Raw genomic sequence first — 16,362 nt, 5'->3', positions numbered from 1 at the left:
ATCAACGGTACGCGATTAGTCATTAAAAAATTAATGAAAAATGTTATCGAAGGCACCATTTTAAATGGCAAGTTTCGAGATGAAAATATATTGATACCACGAATACCTATTATACCCACAGATGTGCCAATTCAATTTAAGCGTATTCAATTTCCGATTAGATTGGCATTTGCAATGACTATTAATAAATCCCAAGGCCAAACAATGTCTGTTTGTGGCTTAGATTTGAGCACACCATGTTTTTCACACGGACAATTATACGTTGCATGCTCTCGAGTGGGTAAACCATCAAGTTTGGTTGTATTAGCTAAAGACGGGCTAACAAAAAATATTGTTCACGCTGCAGCATTAAGAAATTAATATTATGTAATTAATTAATTATATAAACAATTATTACTTTTAATAAATTAAAACAATTAATGTTTGGTGTTTTTTTATTTTTAAACAACATTCCTTCATCGTTCACAGCGCTCCAGGCCTTTTTCACTCATATTCCACATCCTTATACACTTCCAATAAGTTAGTAATTTTTTTTTCGACACTAGAAATTCTCTAGAAATTATTCACATGGCAAAACAACGTTTGTCGGGTCAGCTAGTATATATATATATATATATATATATATATATATATATATATTTAACTCGAAGATCGGTGTTTATTGATAAAGATAGATAGTTATTATTATTATTCTAAGCCGAATACTCCTATTATTATTATTATTATTATTATAAATTATTAAGTGCAATTTTAAGCGCTTAGATATGAAAGTTGCAGGGATGGCCTTTAAGGTCAACTGTTTTCCTAATTTTTTTATTAGTGTATGAATGTATTAAATAATAATTATACCTAAGATCCAAAAAACAGGCACCCACGGAATTGCAGTCTTCGATTAAAATTCGAGCTTCGAATTCTTGAAATACTTCTTCAAGCAATCGAGTTTTTGGAGTCACGATTTTAACACTATATTTTGAAAATTTATTTATTATCGAATAAATAACTGGCCACACCGCTCCAATAGTTGGCTTAGACTGACTGGATATTACCGTTGTTGCTACTTCAAATGGTTTTAATATTCTGACTAGAGCTTTCAAATAATTTCATTCACTGCTCAAAAGCAATTTTTAGACATTGCTATATTTGTAAAATTTGGATCCAGCAGTATACTTTTAACAGCTTAATGTTGTTCTATTAGCCGTTCAATTATGGGGTAAACCGAATTCCAATGTATTAAGCAATAACTGATTAAACAATGTATATTATATAAACAATGTAAATTATATAAACAATGTATATTGCTGTATATTTTGCTGATATTATTTAGGTTAATTTGTGAAGATGGTATTAGAAGATGGTATTAGAAGGGGAGGCGGAGGGGTGTCGTGAGCAGCGAGCCGGCACCACGGGGATCATCGACGGACCGGGCGAGCGACGAACGCGAGCCACCGCTACCGCGACCGCGCCGACTGCCCATTCCAGGGCAATTTATTTATCTAAGTTGATTTTTCTATTTATAGTTTAAAGTATTTAGTTTATTATTAATTAGTTATTGTTGTAATATAATTTCATCATTTCTAGTATTATTAATTGATTGTTTAGAATTATTAATTAATTATTTTCGTGCGACGATTATAATTGTTTATCACGTAGTTTATAAAAATTAATTAAAAATTGATTATTTTCAACGATTATTATTTATTTTTTTTAGTCAAATTATTATAAGTGACGATTAAAAGCATTAAATGAATTTTGTAAGTTGCAGCCGCTGCGCTAGATGGCGACGACTGCGCGCTTGCGGTAAAAACAGTCGAGCTGATGAATGCCTTATTAGGCAATAGCTACGCTATTGCGTAGAGATAATTTTTGTTCTAACGAAGAACAAAAATTGAGTTTATTCAAAATTAAGAATTAAGGTAGTACTACCGGTTTTAGAGTTGACGTTCAGAATTTGATCAAACTTGGCATATAGGTTTATAATAATATCTTAATTAACCATTTAAATTTTTGGAGGCCTACCGAGAACTGAAAAAAAGATATTAATTGTAAGAAACGCGTTATTTGGTTACAAGACGTTTATTAACAATAATGAGATTATACAGATGACTATGACTCAAGGGCTACAATAATATACGGGACAATAGAAAGACGATAACCGAAGTGTACGAAATAGGGATCCTCTCGGAAGTGTAGCCATCCTCCCTCATTGCTGGGGTCCTAGAATTACCCCAAGGGTGGGGGTAAGTACAAGGCCCGCCTGGCCACCCGGCCTAATCCCCTGACTCGTTACTTCGTAACCCAAGTAATTGACCTTCGACTGTAAAAACATGCATTTTCTCAACTTGAGAGTTAATTTCGCTTCCCGCAGCGCTTGTAACACAAGTTTCAACGCATGTAACCCCGACTCAACGTTCTTTGATGGAATCAAGATGTCGTCCATATATGCTAAGACGCAAATAGTTCCGCGTAAGGGATTTATGACCTGATTTATCATCCTCTGGAACACGGCGGGTGCATTGGCTAACCCAAACGGCATTCGAAGGAACTCGTATTGCCCATCGGGCGTGACAAACGCTGTTTTCTCGATGGAACTTTCCGCAACGGGTATTTGGTAATAACCCGAAAAAATGTCTAATATTGCAAAGAATAAGTTTCCCTGTAGCCTATCGAGTTGATCGTCAATTAACGGCAGCGGATGCCTATCTTTCTTTGTTATAGCATTTAAGGCTCGATAATCAACACACATTCTGACCTCACCGTTCTTTTTCTGGACTAAGAGAATGGTACTGGCAAATGGAGAATTCGACTCTCGAATGATGTTATTTTCTTTTAGCTCGTCAACTATGCCGCGTACCTTTTCACGTTCCGCGTATGATAATCGGTAGGGCCTATAAGTTACTACAGAATTACTGTTCAATTCGATATTTATCTCCGCTGCCCGAGTGTGACCTAGTTCGGACACATTAGATGCAAAGCAATCGCGATATTTGTCTAACAAATCATACAACGCATCTTTTTCAGATAGAGATACTTCCGGACCGGTTAAGATTTGATCGCGCGGTAAATCGTTTTGAGGTTCTGTTTTTACTGTACGCATCATTATTCTAATGTTACTCTCTTCTAAGGACTCCTCCCGAGCACGCTCAGCCCTGGCGATTATTTTATCTTGATAAATAATTAACGGTATATCAGACAAATTAACGATTGGGGGCATTCCAGTTTCTGTATTTAACATGCTTCTTGGAATACAATGTTCCCGACCTTCTTTACCACGTACGCTTAGCTCTACATATAAATCACCAATAATTTTTCTTCTCACCTTAACCTCGATATTAGCTGCATGCTTTGGCGGTATGACCGTCGTCTCTTTAGCCCGCAGAGCTATTTTCTGCGGACGAAGTTTCTCCATTTCTGGTAGATGAGCCTCTGTTTTGTCAAACAGCCGCGAGCGCCCATCCCTCTGGACCATGGTGACTCCTGGTAGGTCCAAAAATGGTTGTCCCACAATAAGTGGTACATTTTGGAGGTCGTTGGGTACGACATGGATCTCGACGACTCCTTCGGCCAAGTCAATCTTCAGTTTGGCTTCGGCAACTCCATACGGCCGGACAATACCTCCTCCGTAACCTCGCAGCACTACTTCCGTCGGCTGCAACTCCAGCTGCATTGAGTCAGCCTCTTCCTTCCTTAGGGTGACACACTGACTCCCGGCATCCACGTACGCCTTGAATGAGGTACCGTTGACAACCGCCTCTTGGAATCTACCGTCTTCCGTTCGTGGCTGAGTTGTTCCTATACTCAGCACCTTTTTCTCCTTATTTACTGATTTATTGTCTGGACAATGCCTGGCGATGTGTCCAGTTTTATTGCATCGGTAGCATCGCACTGAATCCGCTGATTTTGCTGTCGGTGCCACTGACCCTTGGGTCGGTTCTCGTTTCTCCTACTTGATTTCTTGACGCGGTTTCTCTGCCGATTGATGGAAACGAGAGGAATTCCGCTGTTGTCCGGCGGAATGTCGCCGATCGTGGTGGTTTTTGCTATGGTTCTTATAACCACGGTTATCTGGCAATTCCTCTGCTTTGCTCAAGAAAACTCTCAATTCTTCTGGTGTCTGGAAATCATTTCTTTTGATGGTCATCCTCAAAGAATAATTCGTTATTCCGTCTGCTATACATTCTGCTGCTTCTTTACCTTGGATATTGCACGATGTGACCACTGCCAGTTTTGCAAAGTAATACTGCATCATTGATTCGTCCTTGCCTTTTGTTCTCGCTAGCATCGTAGTCAATCGCTCGGGTAACTCAGTGTGGTCAGTAAACGCTGACTTCAGCTGTTCTTTCCATTCGGTCCAGGTAAATGTAATACTTGGTAGACCTTCATACCAAGTCCTTTCGACGCCCTTTAGGTTGTCCATGGTAAGAGTTGCGATGGTCATGTCGTCCCAGCCATGGATTTTCTGCAATTCCTCGACTCGGTGAATCCAAACATCGATTGTTTGGTTTTTCTCCTGGGGATCGAATTTTGGGATAAGTTTCTTCCCCTCAGTATTTTTTGATGGTCGTGGTGCTGGTCGATCCACCACGGTTTTCACCGTTTCAATCAATTGGTGAAGCGCCCGTTGCCACTCTGGCGATCTTCGGTCACTCCGCGAGCGTCTGCGCTGTCTTCGCGAACTTCTTCGAGATGATATACTTCTATGCTCCACTCGCGATAGCGTATCTCGCGATCGACTGCGAGAACGTGAACGCACTCTTCTATCACGTGAACGAGCCATTATTAACACTGATTAATCTATTTCACTCAATGGTTATCCACTAATTTAATACTGTGTTAATCGCACTACACAATCACTATTCACAATAATGTTTATTAACACTCGCGAATAATGACCGTTCTTTATCCCACTTCTGAAGCTGTAAGAAATGCGTTATTCGGTTACAAGACGTTTATTAACAATAATGAGATTATACAGATGACTATGACTCAAGGGTTACAATAATATACGGGACAATAGAAAGACGATAACCGAAGTGTACGAATTGGGGATCCTTTCGGAAGTGTAGCCATCCTCCCTCGTTGCTGGGGTCCTAGAGTTACCCCAAGGGTGGGGGTAAGTACAAGGTCCGCCTGTACCTCTCATCCCTCACTATCGGTCCTTGAGACTAGAGGGTGGACCTCTAATGTGGTGGAAGGGGGATGACGTCACTTTCATAATATTTACATATTTTTGCCTTTACTATTAATTCTTATGGAAAATCACAGACTTTATTTTATTTCACAAAACTGGACGTTTAGATTCTTATAAAAATTAAGACAACGATAGAAAATAACATCTAGAACATATTTAATAACAATCAGTATGGTTTCAAAGAATATGAGAATATTTGTCGATAAAAAACATTCAAAATTTATCTCTGTCTTTATTTCTCCAACGCGAGTTAGCATAGGGAAATCTACTACGTCAATCAAATAAGATTAGGTCTTGGGAGTTGACTCTTGTGGTAACGGTAGTACTACCTTAATTAAAATATTTCGAATAAATTCGAAATACTCAATTGATTATTATTTTTCTAAGTCCCGGCGAAAATTAGTATGGGAATGGAATTTTTTTTGAAAGTTGAATAAAACTTAGAAATTTTCGGGAATTTTCCTAAGTTCGACGCAGCGCCATAGGTGGCGTTAATTAGTGAATAATTAACGCTTTTGGTAAATTTTGGGTTGATAAAGCCCAAAAATAATTCGTCATTAAACAACCTTTCTCTGGGTTAATTTCTCGACTGGAGACTTCTAGCCAAGGAATTAAAGAGGGTCCACTCTACCTGGTGTGTTCTACTACGCAGGTAAGTGAGCATTTTCACCCACGAGTTAAAGACGACTCCCCACCTCGAGACCTTCAGCCAAAAGGTGGTAGGCAACGACAGCCGAGTAGGTGGGGGCGAGGTGGATTTTATTCTCTCTTCCCTTGGGTAACGCGGAATAGGGCTTGCGGGGTGGCATTAGTTACCCATCAGGAGCTGGGAATTTGATGGTCGTCGAATGAAAATTAGCCACGCGAATAGTAAAATTGACGGGAGAATGATTTTACCGACGACGATCGTTAAAACTGTATACGCCATGTGGGTTGTGTTTAATTAATCGCCGTTATTGTAAAATATTTTTTATTATTGTAAAATATGAAATTAATGTTTTGTTTTATTGGTATAAAGAGGTTTTGTTATGTTTTTAATATTTAAATTTTCGAGTTGATTTAATTTAAATTACCCTCGTTAGAATCCTGGACTCCGGTAAGCTTAAATCGAGCTGGGGGTAAAAAGTTGTCAAAAAGTACCCGTTGCAAATTAATAATTAATATTATTTTTTGAACCTGTTCGTGAATAAAAAATCATTAAATAGCTTAAAGAAAAAATTAGCCGTTAGCTAATTAGCTAAGCTAACTTTTTAGCTGACTTAATCGGCTAAATTGTATAGCTTACTACAGACTGTATGGCTAAATGAGGTTAGCAACTGACGCCTAAGATCGGCGCGTCGAGCGTGGATCACACCGTTAGCATCCGTTTTGTTATTGTCGCGATACGTACGCTGACGATAACAGTATCCTATAATAAAATTGAGAGGAAATGTATGTGGCATCAAACTATTCGTAACGTGATTGGTCGAATATATCATAAGCATGAAAATATAGACAAATGCTATACTCAGGCGCGCGCTTGCGCGCGCAAAATTCAATTTTAGTGAATAAGTATATCTACAATACAGTTGAATCGCTATAATAACCATTTATTAACTCGTGCTTAGTAATAACTGTATCGTAATAAGTACGAAACTTCATCGTGATTATAGCAATACGCTGTTAATGATACAACGAATATTTATCAGTATAATGTCAGCGCTACCTAAAATCATATTCAGCATGTTTTCATACTGTCACGAACGGAGTTTGTAATAGACGTAAAGGCTATGAAATAACCTCACACCAATCCCTATTTCTGCGTTGTTAACTAAATTAATATTTCATTTTTAGTGTTGGTATATGGAACGGTTCATATACAACACTGTTTTTGGCGTCTTATGTAAATAAGATCCAGAAATTCGCAAGGATGTTATAGTAGAGGAGACCGTGGGAGATCGACCTTCACCGATCTGATAACCAGATGAGACATATTTTTTATCGAATATAATTTATAAACAAATATGCCTATAATTACTTGCCTATCTGAAAGTGCTCATGGCTATTTTTAATTAAATTAACTTTAATCGATTTTTTTTCATCACTTTCATTCTTTTGATAACCAAATGAATTTGATTTCACTGTTAGTTTTTAACACACAGAATATGCCTCAGTAGGCTTGCCTACTCATTTTTGTGTATAGCTACCTGGCAAGCCAATGTGAACAGGTAAGAAAATATAGGTGACTCCATCGTTCTGCTAACTTATCGAAAGTTATATCAAATTTTAGATTATTTTATTACAAAATCAGTCATATAGACTTGCCTGCAAAAAATCATACTTAAAGCACTATTGCCTAGCTAAAAACTTTTAGAGTTTTAGCCATCTGATAGGTGCGAGAGAGAAAGTAGAGCGTCCGAAGTCTATGTGGTAGAACAGGACACAACATAGCAGCTGCAAGCTACCTGACCGTTGAATGTATCCGAGTGCGCATGCTCGTGTACATGTGAGTGACAGAGACAGCATTTATTTACACTTGTCATTAATTTTGAACTCCAATTTATTATAACTAATTTCGATTACAATTTTTATATTATTTCACACTATACGTACTTACAGCTATGCAAAACTCAAAAATAAATAAGTTAATATATTAATATTTTATTATATTAATATATTAATAAATAAATAAAAAAAAACTAATTCAACAAAACTTTTTATCATTTTAAAGCTAAATTGTAAAATTAAAAAATTATAAAAAAATCTATATTTTTTATTAAAGATTAAATAGAGAATAATTTATTTATTATTTTAAATGAAATAAATGCCGTAAAGCGGGAAAGAATAACTGTTACTTTTAAAATATTAGTATAAAAAATAAAAAAAATTAATCTATATAGAAAAAAAAATTTAATACATTTATGTTGTTAGAACATGTACCTGAAGATCCGATCGTTTTTTTATGAACGAAAATAAAAAAAAAAATTTTTTTGCTTTTGAAACCGAAAATAATTTTTCGGCTCCAAAAAAATACAAATAGCCCTAAAAGTGATATATTGACCCCTCTAAAAAGCAAAACTACCCTCACAGCCACCCCGAAGACTTCAGAATTTTTTTCAAAACTTCTAAAAAAATCCTTGCGAGGGTCCTTAGAGGCTGCCGATTTTTTAGAGCACTTCTAGTACCCCCCTACATAATACAAAAAATCATTAGGCCGCTAACACCTCCGGAACTACCCTTCCAGCCACCCTAAAGACGTATAAATTTTTTTCAAAAATTAAAAAAAAATCCTTTCAAGGGTCCTTGGAGGCTGCCGATTTTTTAGAGCACTTCTAATACCCCCCTACATAATACAAAAAATCATTAGGCCGCTAACACCTCCGGAACTACCCTTCCAGCCACCCTAAAGACTCATAAATTGAAAAAAAATGTAAAAAAAATCCTTTCAAGGGTCCTTGGATGCTGCCGATTTTTTAGAGTACTCCTAGTATTCCCCCACAACATATAAAAAATAATCAGGCCGCTAACACCCCCGGAACTACCCTTCCAGCCACCCTAAAGACTTATGAATTTTTTTCAAAAATTAAAAAAAAATCCTTTCAAGGGTCCTTGGAGGCTGCCGCTTTTTTAGAGTACCCCTAGTACCCCCCCACATAATACAAAAAATTATCAGGCCGCTAACACCCCCGGAACTACCCCTCCAGCCACCCTGAAGACTAAGGAATTTTTTCAAAAATTCAAAAAAAACCTTTTCAAAGGTCCTTGGAGGCTGCCGATTTCGCAGAGCACTCCTAGTACCCCCCACAATATATATAAAATAATCAGGTTGCTAACACCCCCGGAACTCCCCCTCCAGCCACCCTGAAGACTTAGAGGTTTTTTATTAAAATTTCAAAAAAAATCCTTCGAAGGGTCCTTGGAGGCTACCGATTTTTTAGAGTACTCCTTGTACCCCTCTACAAAATATAAAAAATCATCAGGCCGCTAACACCCCCGGAACTACCCTTCCAGCCACCCTAAAGACTCATAAATTGAAAAAAAATGTAGAAAAAATCCTTTCAAGGGTCCTTGGAGGCTGCCGATTTTTTAGAGCACTCCTAGTACCCCCCCACAATATATAAAAAATAATCAGGCTGCTCTAAAAAATCGGCAGCCTCCAAGGACCCTTGAAAGGATTTTTTTTTAATTTTTGAAAAAAATTCATAAGTCTTTAGGGTGGCTGGAAGGGTAGTTCCGGAGGTGTTAGCGGCCTGATTATTTTATATATTGTGGGGATACTAGAGTACTCTAAAATCGGCAGCCTCCGCGACCCTTAAATGGATTTTTTTTCAATTTATGGGTCTTTAGGATGGCTGAAAGGGTAGTTCCGGAGGTGTTAGCGGCCTAATAATTTTGTATTATGTAGGGGGGTACTAGAAGTGCTCTAAAAAATCGGCAGCCTCCAAGGACCCTGATTTTTAGAAGTTTTGAAAAAAATTCTGAAGTCTTCGGGGTGGCTGTGAGGGTAGTTTTGCTTTTTAGAGGGGTCAATATATCATTTTTAGGGCTATTTGTATTTTTTTGGAGCCGAAAAACTATTTTCAGTTTCAAAAGCAAAAAAAATTTTTTTTTTATTTTCGTTCATAAAAAAACGATCGGATCTTCAGGTACATGTTAGAACCATTTATTACAAAGTATAAAAGATACATAAAAAAATGAAATTCAAATATTTATTTAGCACGTGTTGTCACTAATAAATGATTTTCGACTATACACGAACATGCGCACTCGGATACATTCAACGGTCAGGTAGCTTGCAGCTGCTATGTTGTGTCCTGTTCTATCACATAGACTTCGGACGCTCTACTTTCTCTCTCGCACCTATCAGATGGCTAAAACTCTAAAAGTTTTTAGCTAGGCAATAGTGCTTTAAGTATAATTTTTTGCAGGCAAGTCTATATGACTGATTTTGTAATAAAATAATCTAAAATTTGATATAACTTTCGATAAGTTAGCAGAACGATGGAGTCACCTATATTTTCTTACCTGTTCACATTGGCTTGCCAGGTAGCTATACACAAAAATGAGTAGGCAAGCCTACTGAGGCATATTCTGTGTGTTAAAAACTAACAGTGAAATAAAATTCATTTGGTTATCAAAAGAATGAAAGTGATGAAAAAAAATCGATTAAAGTTAATTTAATTAAAAATAGCCATGAGCACTTTCAGATAGGCAAGTAATTATAGGCATATTTGTTTATAAGTTATATTCGATAAAAAATATGTCTCATCTGGTTATCAGATCGGTGAAGGTCGATCTCCCACCGGCTCTTAGACTATTAGATTCTCGCTGACTTCGGCTTCGAGAAGCCTATTCTACTGCTTTAATAATTATAAGATTCGAACTCGTTTTAAGAATAAGTAAATTTTATATTCCTTTCGTTGATGTATATGTTAATTTAGTGACAAACTTGTACATAACAGGAAAAGAATAAATTTTGAAACATGCAACATGCGTTATGAAAGAAATTAATAAGATTATTATTATATAAATATAGTTTACCTTTTTTGCTTGCTACCTGCAGCAGCGGTTTCTGACCGAACTCGCAGTATAATAGTAATCAAAATTTTTAATGCCTCGTGATTTTGCGGAATATTCTTGATATCGCCTTTTTCGGCGAAAAATAGCAATTTAATTTTGACGCGTTGTGCGGAAAATATAATTTATTAAAGTTTGAAATAAAACTTAACCGATTATAACTAACTTACATTTCCGAATGTTTTATCAGCCCACTGATCTATGATGCAGTTTTGGGATTTTTAAAACTAATGTTCGTAAAAGACTTATGTCTGTATCGGTCGAGGTTCCTTGGTACCAGATACAGAGTGCTCTAGTGATATTGATTCCGTTGGTGCTCTTTAGTAGAATACGTTGCTACTAATCACTCAACCACGAATATCGCCAAATGCCCGGAGCTCGATAATACTTCTATTGAAGATTATCAAAGACTGAAGATAGTTGATTTCGGCAGCCTTTATAAAGGGCGTCGGAATCACATAGGTGAGAAAACATATGTTGATAAAATAATAGATAACTGGAAAATTTGAAAATGTACGAAAACATGACAAAAATGAAGTCTTATAGTTGTTTCCAGGTGACGTTACTCAGTTGTTTAATCAGTTACTGAAACTTGAAGAATTGTAAGTCGCGAGCAAACACAAGTATCCGAGGGCCACACAATTATTCCAAAAAAACGTATGGCATAAACAGATCAAGTAAATTTGAATGACGAAATCATTAAAGGTCTTTTCTACTGCTGGTAGCAACAAAAGTACATACACAGATAGATAATTTATGTTGACTCAAGAGATATTTTCTTGATCTAAGAATTTATTTTGGAAGACAAATGATTATTTTGCTTTAAGAATTTCTTGTCTGGATATTCTTGGCTTAAGAGCTATATTATCTTCAATCGATACATTTCAGTTTTTCAATCAAAATAACATTCTCGTTTTAAAAACTTGAAATAATTCATCAAAGTATATTTCAACAACTAAATAGTCTTTAATTGTTATACCAAAAAAAAATTATTTCTTGGAAATAAGTAAATTAATGACAAAAAAAAAGCCATTCTTAACACTAGTCGGTAACATCTTGAATCAATGTTATCACCTATCTTGAACCAAGAGACAAAAATTATTGAAAGAAATATATCTACTAGTTTCAAGAGTTCAAGTTTTGAAGAAAAAAAGTTTCTTGAATCAAGATTGTTTTTATATTAGTGTACAGCTAAGAAAATAATAAAAATGATGTATAATACAAAATAAATCATAAAATATAAATGAGCAAGCTAGTTATGTTGAAATACAATAATAATTAATTTTTCAGTTGAGAAGCAATGCACAGAAAAAAACAAAAATTTTGAATTTTAGTAGACGTCACAATACTCAACTTTTACGCAATACACACTTATTTTTAAAGTGATATATAATTGTATGTGCACTCAGCGAATATTTAATTAATTTTCACTGTTGGAAACTTAATTTTAATATGTATTTCTAGGTAATTCATTGCACTGGCCGTCTAATGATAAGTGGGGGTCCTGAAGTGAATGATAAGAAAATGGGTAACGATATTGACGAAACTTTGTCCGGTTCAAGATCAGAAGATCAAAGTGAAATCGGAACAGAAAATACATATGGATCTATCGGTACTGCGTTAGTAATGGTTGGATGCCCAATACCTCATCCAAGCAACATTGAGATTCCCCTGGGTCGTCAAACATTTTTGTCTAAACATAATCTTAACATGAAATTTACATATGTCGATGAAAGGTTTGTGTCACACAGTCTCTATTTTAAGCATGACATGTCTAGTATATGAATATTGTCTATTATAATAACTGATGACTCTCTATTCTGTAGCTGTAATGCTAATTTCAATTTTTCACTTAAATAAACAATAATATTCAAATTGAAAGGCTTTCCAATCCATGCACGGTAAGAAATATTTTGTGAACATTACTATGCGAGTTTCGTTGTGACCACCATTCTGTATGACATCCAAGGTTTCTATTGTTTTCAAAATTGTATGAATAGGTTATTTGACAATCATAGGAATAGGAATATTAGCGACAGTTAAATTATATTATTTGACCAAACTCATTATCAGTCCAAATTTTGGAAAAATATGAAAATGGTTGACCTTTCAGACGATCTCTCGATCTTCTTGCTATATTCAAGCTCAGAATGCTCGAAAAATCTAGTCTAAATAACTAGTTATGTTCAATAAACACCTTGTTGTAAATTTTGAATTGCAATATCTCCCAAACGAATCAATCGATATTAACGTAGTTTACGATATTCAAAGCATTTCATTTGACGCAAAAATTTGAAATAGGGTAGAAGTACCGATTGTGGCCACTGTACCGTTTATGGCCATTTATTGTTCAAATAAACGTTAGAAATGAATTTATATTAATAATCCATTACAAACTCAATTTTTTTAATATACATTTTTTAAAACTCAAAAAAAATATAGTTATATTATAATTTTTTATAAATTAATTCAAATATTAACTGGCCAAAAACGGTGCTAAGGTGGCCAAAAACGGTACTTCTGCCCTATAACTTTAAAAACGCCATTCGGCCACACCCGAAATGGAAGGTAGATTTCACTGAATGAAATTCTTGATAGAATGACGTACATAAGTCAGTTGTACTACACATTGCCTAAAAATGGTTCAATTGCACTCTTAAATTTGAAAAAATAACTAAAAATGGTCAAAATGTAAATGTTATAAACGTCAAATTGAAGGCGATTTCATGAGCTTTCACACTAATTTATCAAAAATTAGCAATCTTTTTTCAATCGAAAGTTATACATCAATAAAGTCACCGAAAACGTGATTTTCACTATTTTGATAATTTTGAGGAGCTACCATTTCTAAACTTATTGACGAATTTCGCTCTTTTTAGGGCTTATGCAAGCTAATTGTCCAAGGAATCTATATACTAAATTTCGTTAGGATCTGTTAAGAATTCTCGATAGAATAACATTCATAAGTCGGTTGTACTATACACATTGCCTAAAAATGGTTCAGTTGCACTCTTAACTTTGATAAAATAACTAAAAATGGTCAAAATGTCAATGTTATACACATCAAATTGAAGGTAATTTCACGAGCTATCACATGAATTTTTAAAAATTAGCTATCTCTCTTCAATCAAAAGTTATACATCAATGAAGTGACCAAAAACATGATTTTCACTATTTTGAAAATTTTAAATGGCCGCCATTTCTAAACTAATTGATCGATTTTTCTCATCTTCGAACTCGTTCAAGATAATCACCCAAAGAATATGTGTACCGAGTTTCATCAAAATCCGTTGAGAATTGTAGACGCTATCGTGTCCACAAGCCGCGTTATATTACATATATATATATATATATATATATATATATATATATATATATATATATATATATATATATTAGGCTGATTAAAAAAAATCGACTATTTTTTTTTCTTAATTTTAACCAGTATAGTATAGTATAGTATTCGGTAGAAACAGACGTGTTTTTCTCGGCTCTGCTCTTTGAGTTCATTTTTCTGTTTGTGGACAAAAGTGTGGAGCTTGGTGTATATTATTAGAATCAGTAATTTTTTACTGACATTTAGTGTTATAAAAGTCTTTATTGCGATTACTTGATGCATTAATTTTTATCAATCTTTGCAAATTGTGAGTGTTCAAGGTTAGAAAATACCTCGTGTCATTTACTGTATTTTTGTAAGGAGGTGCTGCTACTTACGAACTTTTTTGGGAACTGTCTAGCAAATTGTTGATAATGTCGTGTATGTTGTGCTATACTAATATACAAGATGACTCTATGTGCATCAGGGCCAGTTGCGTACATCAGCATAAATTTCACCCGAGGTGTGCGAAGCTTAAATACAGTCTGCTAACGTCAGAGGAAGCTGCTAAAGTTATTAAAGTGAAATGTCCAGTGTGCCTGGAAAACAGTGCAGTGGGAATGCTAGATGCCCTGCAGAAGAGGCTTGATCAGCTGAACAAGCTAGATGCTGTAACCAAGAAGCTGGAGAAATTGGACAAACCGGATCAACTTGATAAGCTGGATGATTTGCAGAAGTCGACTAATGAACTTCATGGAAAGTTTGATGAGCTGAGCGTCAGGATCGGGTGTCTGGAGACGAGGGTTAGTAAACTTAAGTCAGGCGCATCTAGTGGATGTTCCAAGGAAGTTGCTGATAAAATTTCTAAGGCCACTAGCCTGTTGGTTGACTGCAATTTTGAGCAACGTGCACTTCAGCTGGAGTCTCAGGCCCTTGAAAATGAGTTATCGATCTCTGGACTGCTGGAGACAGCCAATGAGGATCTGAGTGGCATAGTTGGTCATCTTTTTGAAGCTTTAGAAGTCCTGTTTACGACTACCAAGGTCAGATTTGCTCGTAGGATCGGTAAGCCTCCAGCGTAGAAGACTGGTTCGGCGAATTCAAGGCAGCGTGATATTCTTGTTAAGTTCGACTCAAAGGATACTGTTGATTCCTTAATTACTGGTGCTGAAGGCAAGGTGATTGCTGGTGATTTTGTTGGTAACAATGCTTCTTTGGACCCAGTTCGATTGTATCGTCGTCATCCTCAAGCGCTCTATAAATTTCGACAGCATATTCTGAAAAGTTATCCAAGGCTTCCCTTGCAAAATGTTTGGATTATGGGATCTGCTGTCTGCGTCAGACTATCGCCTGAGAGGCCACCGCTAAGGCTTCTACCGTCATCTGGCATGGAGGCACTGAAAAATAAAATAACCCAATAACCTTTACTCACTCAACCTACGTCTATTCATAATTTGTCGGTCAACTCAGTTTTGCCAGCTTATCAGCCACTTAAGAACATGTAGGACAGAGAATATTCAAATTTTGGATAAAATACTGAAACGCTTTTTGACCAAGTAATCTTTGAACAAAAAATCATTAATCTTGGCAGGAGTATGTTAATAATAGTCCTTCATAAATTGATTCTTCTATTTTTAAATTTAATCACTGAAAAAACAAACAAAATGATAAATAAATAGGTAGAGTTCGCGCGTAAAACTGCCTTATCTCCGGGCCCATCACATATTCAAGTACATAAACTTTACTATAAAGAAATTACTCATAAACTTACAACCAATATAATCTTTGAGATTGATTTAATTTTTTGGTTAATTTTTACTTTAGTTTAAATTACTTATAGATAGAATTATTAAAATGCAGCTAGGTTTGGATAGAAAACTAATTATCAACGAAAAATTTCATTTACTATAGTAAATAAACTATAGTTTAATTTTTTTGACCAGTGTTGGGAGTATTGACAGTCAGCCTGATAATCTTCAGTGCATTTTGTGTTTCAAATAAACAATCCGATATATTCAATTGGCATTTGTTATCACTAGTCCAAACTGAATTACCAACAGACTGTATTACATGCTCTTAACATCTGTCATGTCAATGCTCGCTCGCTCAACAGCTGTTTTGATTTGTTCCGGGAATACTTCAGGACCCATACCTTTGATGTTATCGCCGTATCGGAGACGTGGTTGAATTCAAACATGTCTGATTCTCAGTTCAAACTACCTTCTTTTATGCTATTCATAAATGACCGGACAAATAGGACTGGTGGTGGAGTAGTTCTGTATGTCAGCAACGTACTCTCGTC

The 16,362-nt window shown here is 35.7% G+C and overlaps 1 protein-coding gene across 4 annotated transcripts in view; it reads left to right on the top strand.

The window, feature by feature from the left end:
• Positions 1-16,362, top strand: part of LOC123275179 (hypoxia-inducible factor 1-alpha-like) — a 128,921-nt gene that overhangs the window by 39,499 nt on the left and 73,060 nt on the right. For 3 of the 4 annotated variants that reach the window (XM_044743125.1, XM_044743124.1, XR_006511646.1), the window contains exon 3: positions 12,209-12,480. In XM_044743125.1, coding sequence (XP_044599060.1) covers positions 12,209-12,480 — 272 coding nt within the window. Of the gene's footprint in view, positions 1-4,380; positions 4,386-12,208; positions 12,481-16,362 lie in introns of those variants that run through there. The other variant, XM_044743127.1, reaches the window with a different exon arrangement.

This window comes from Cotesia glomerata, linkage group LG1, assembly GCF_020080835.1.
Source record: "Cotesia glomerata isolate CgM1 linkage group LG1, MPM_Cglom_v2.3, whole genome shotgun sequence".
NCBI lineage: Eukaryota > Metazoa > Arthropoda > Insecta > Hymenoptera > Braconidae > Cotesia > Cotesia glomerata.
This window is presented reverse-complemented; position numbering and strand designations above follow the sequence as displayed.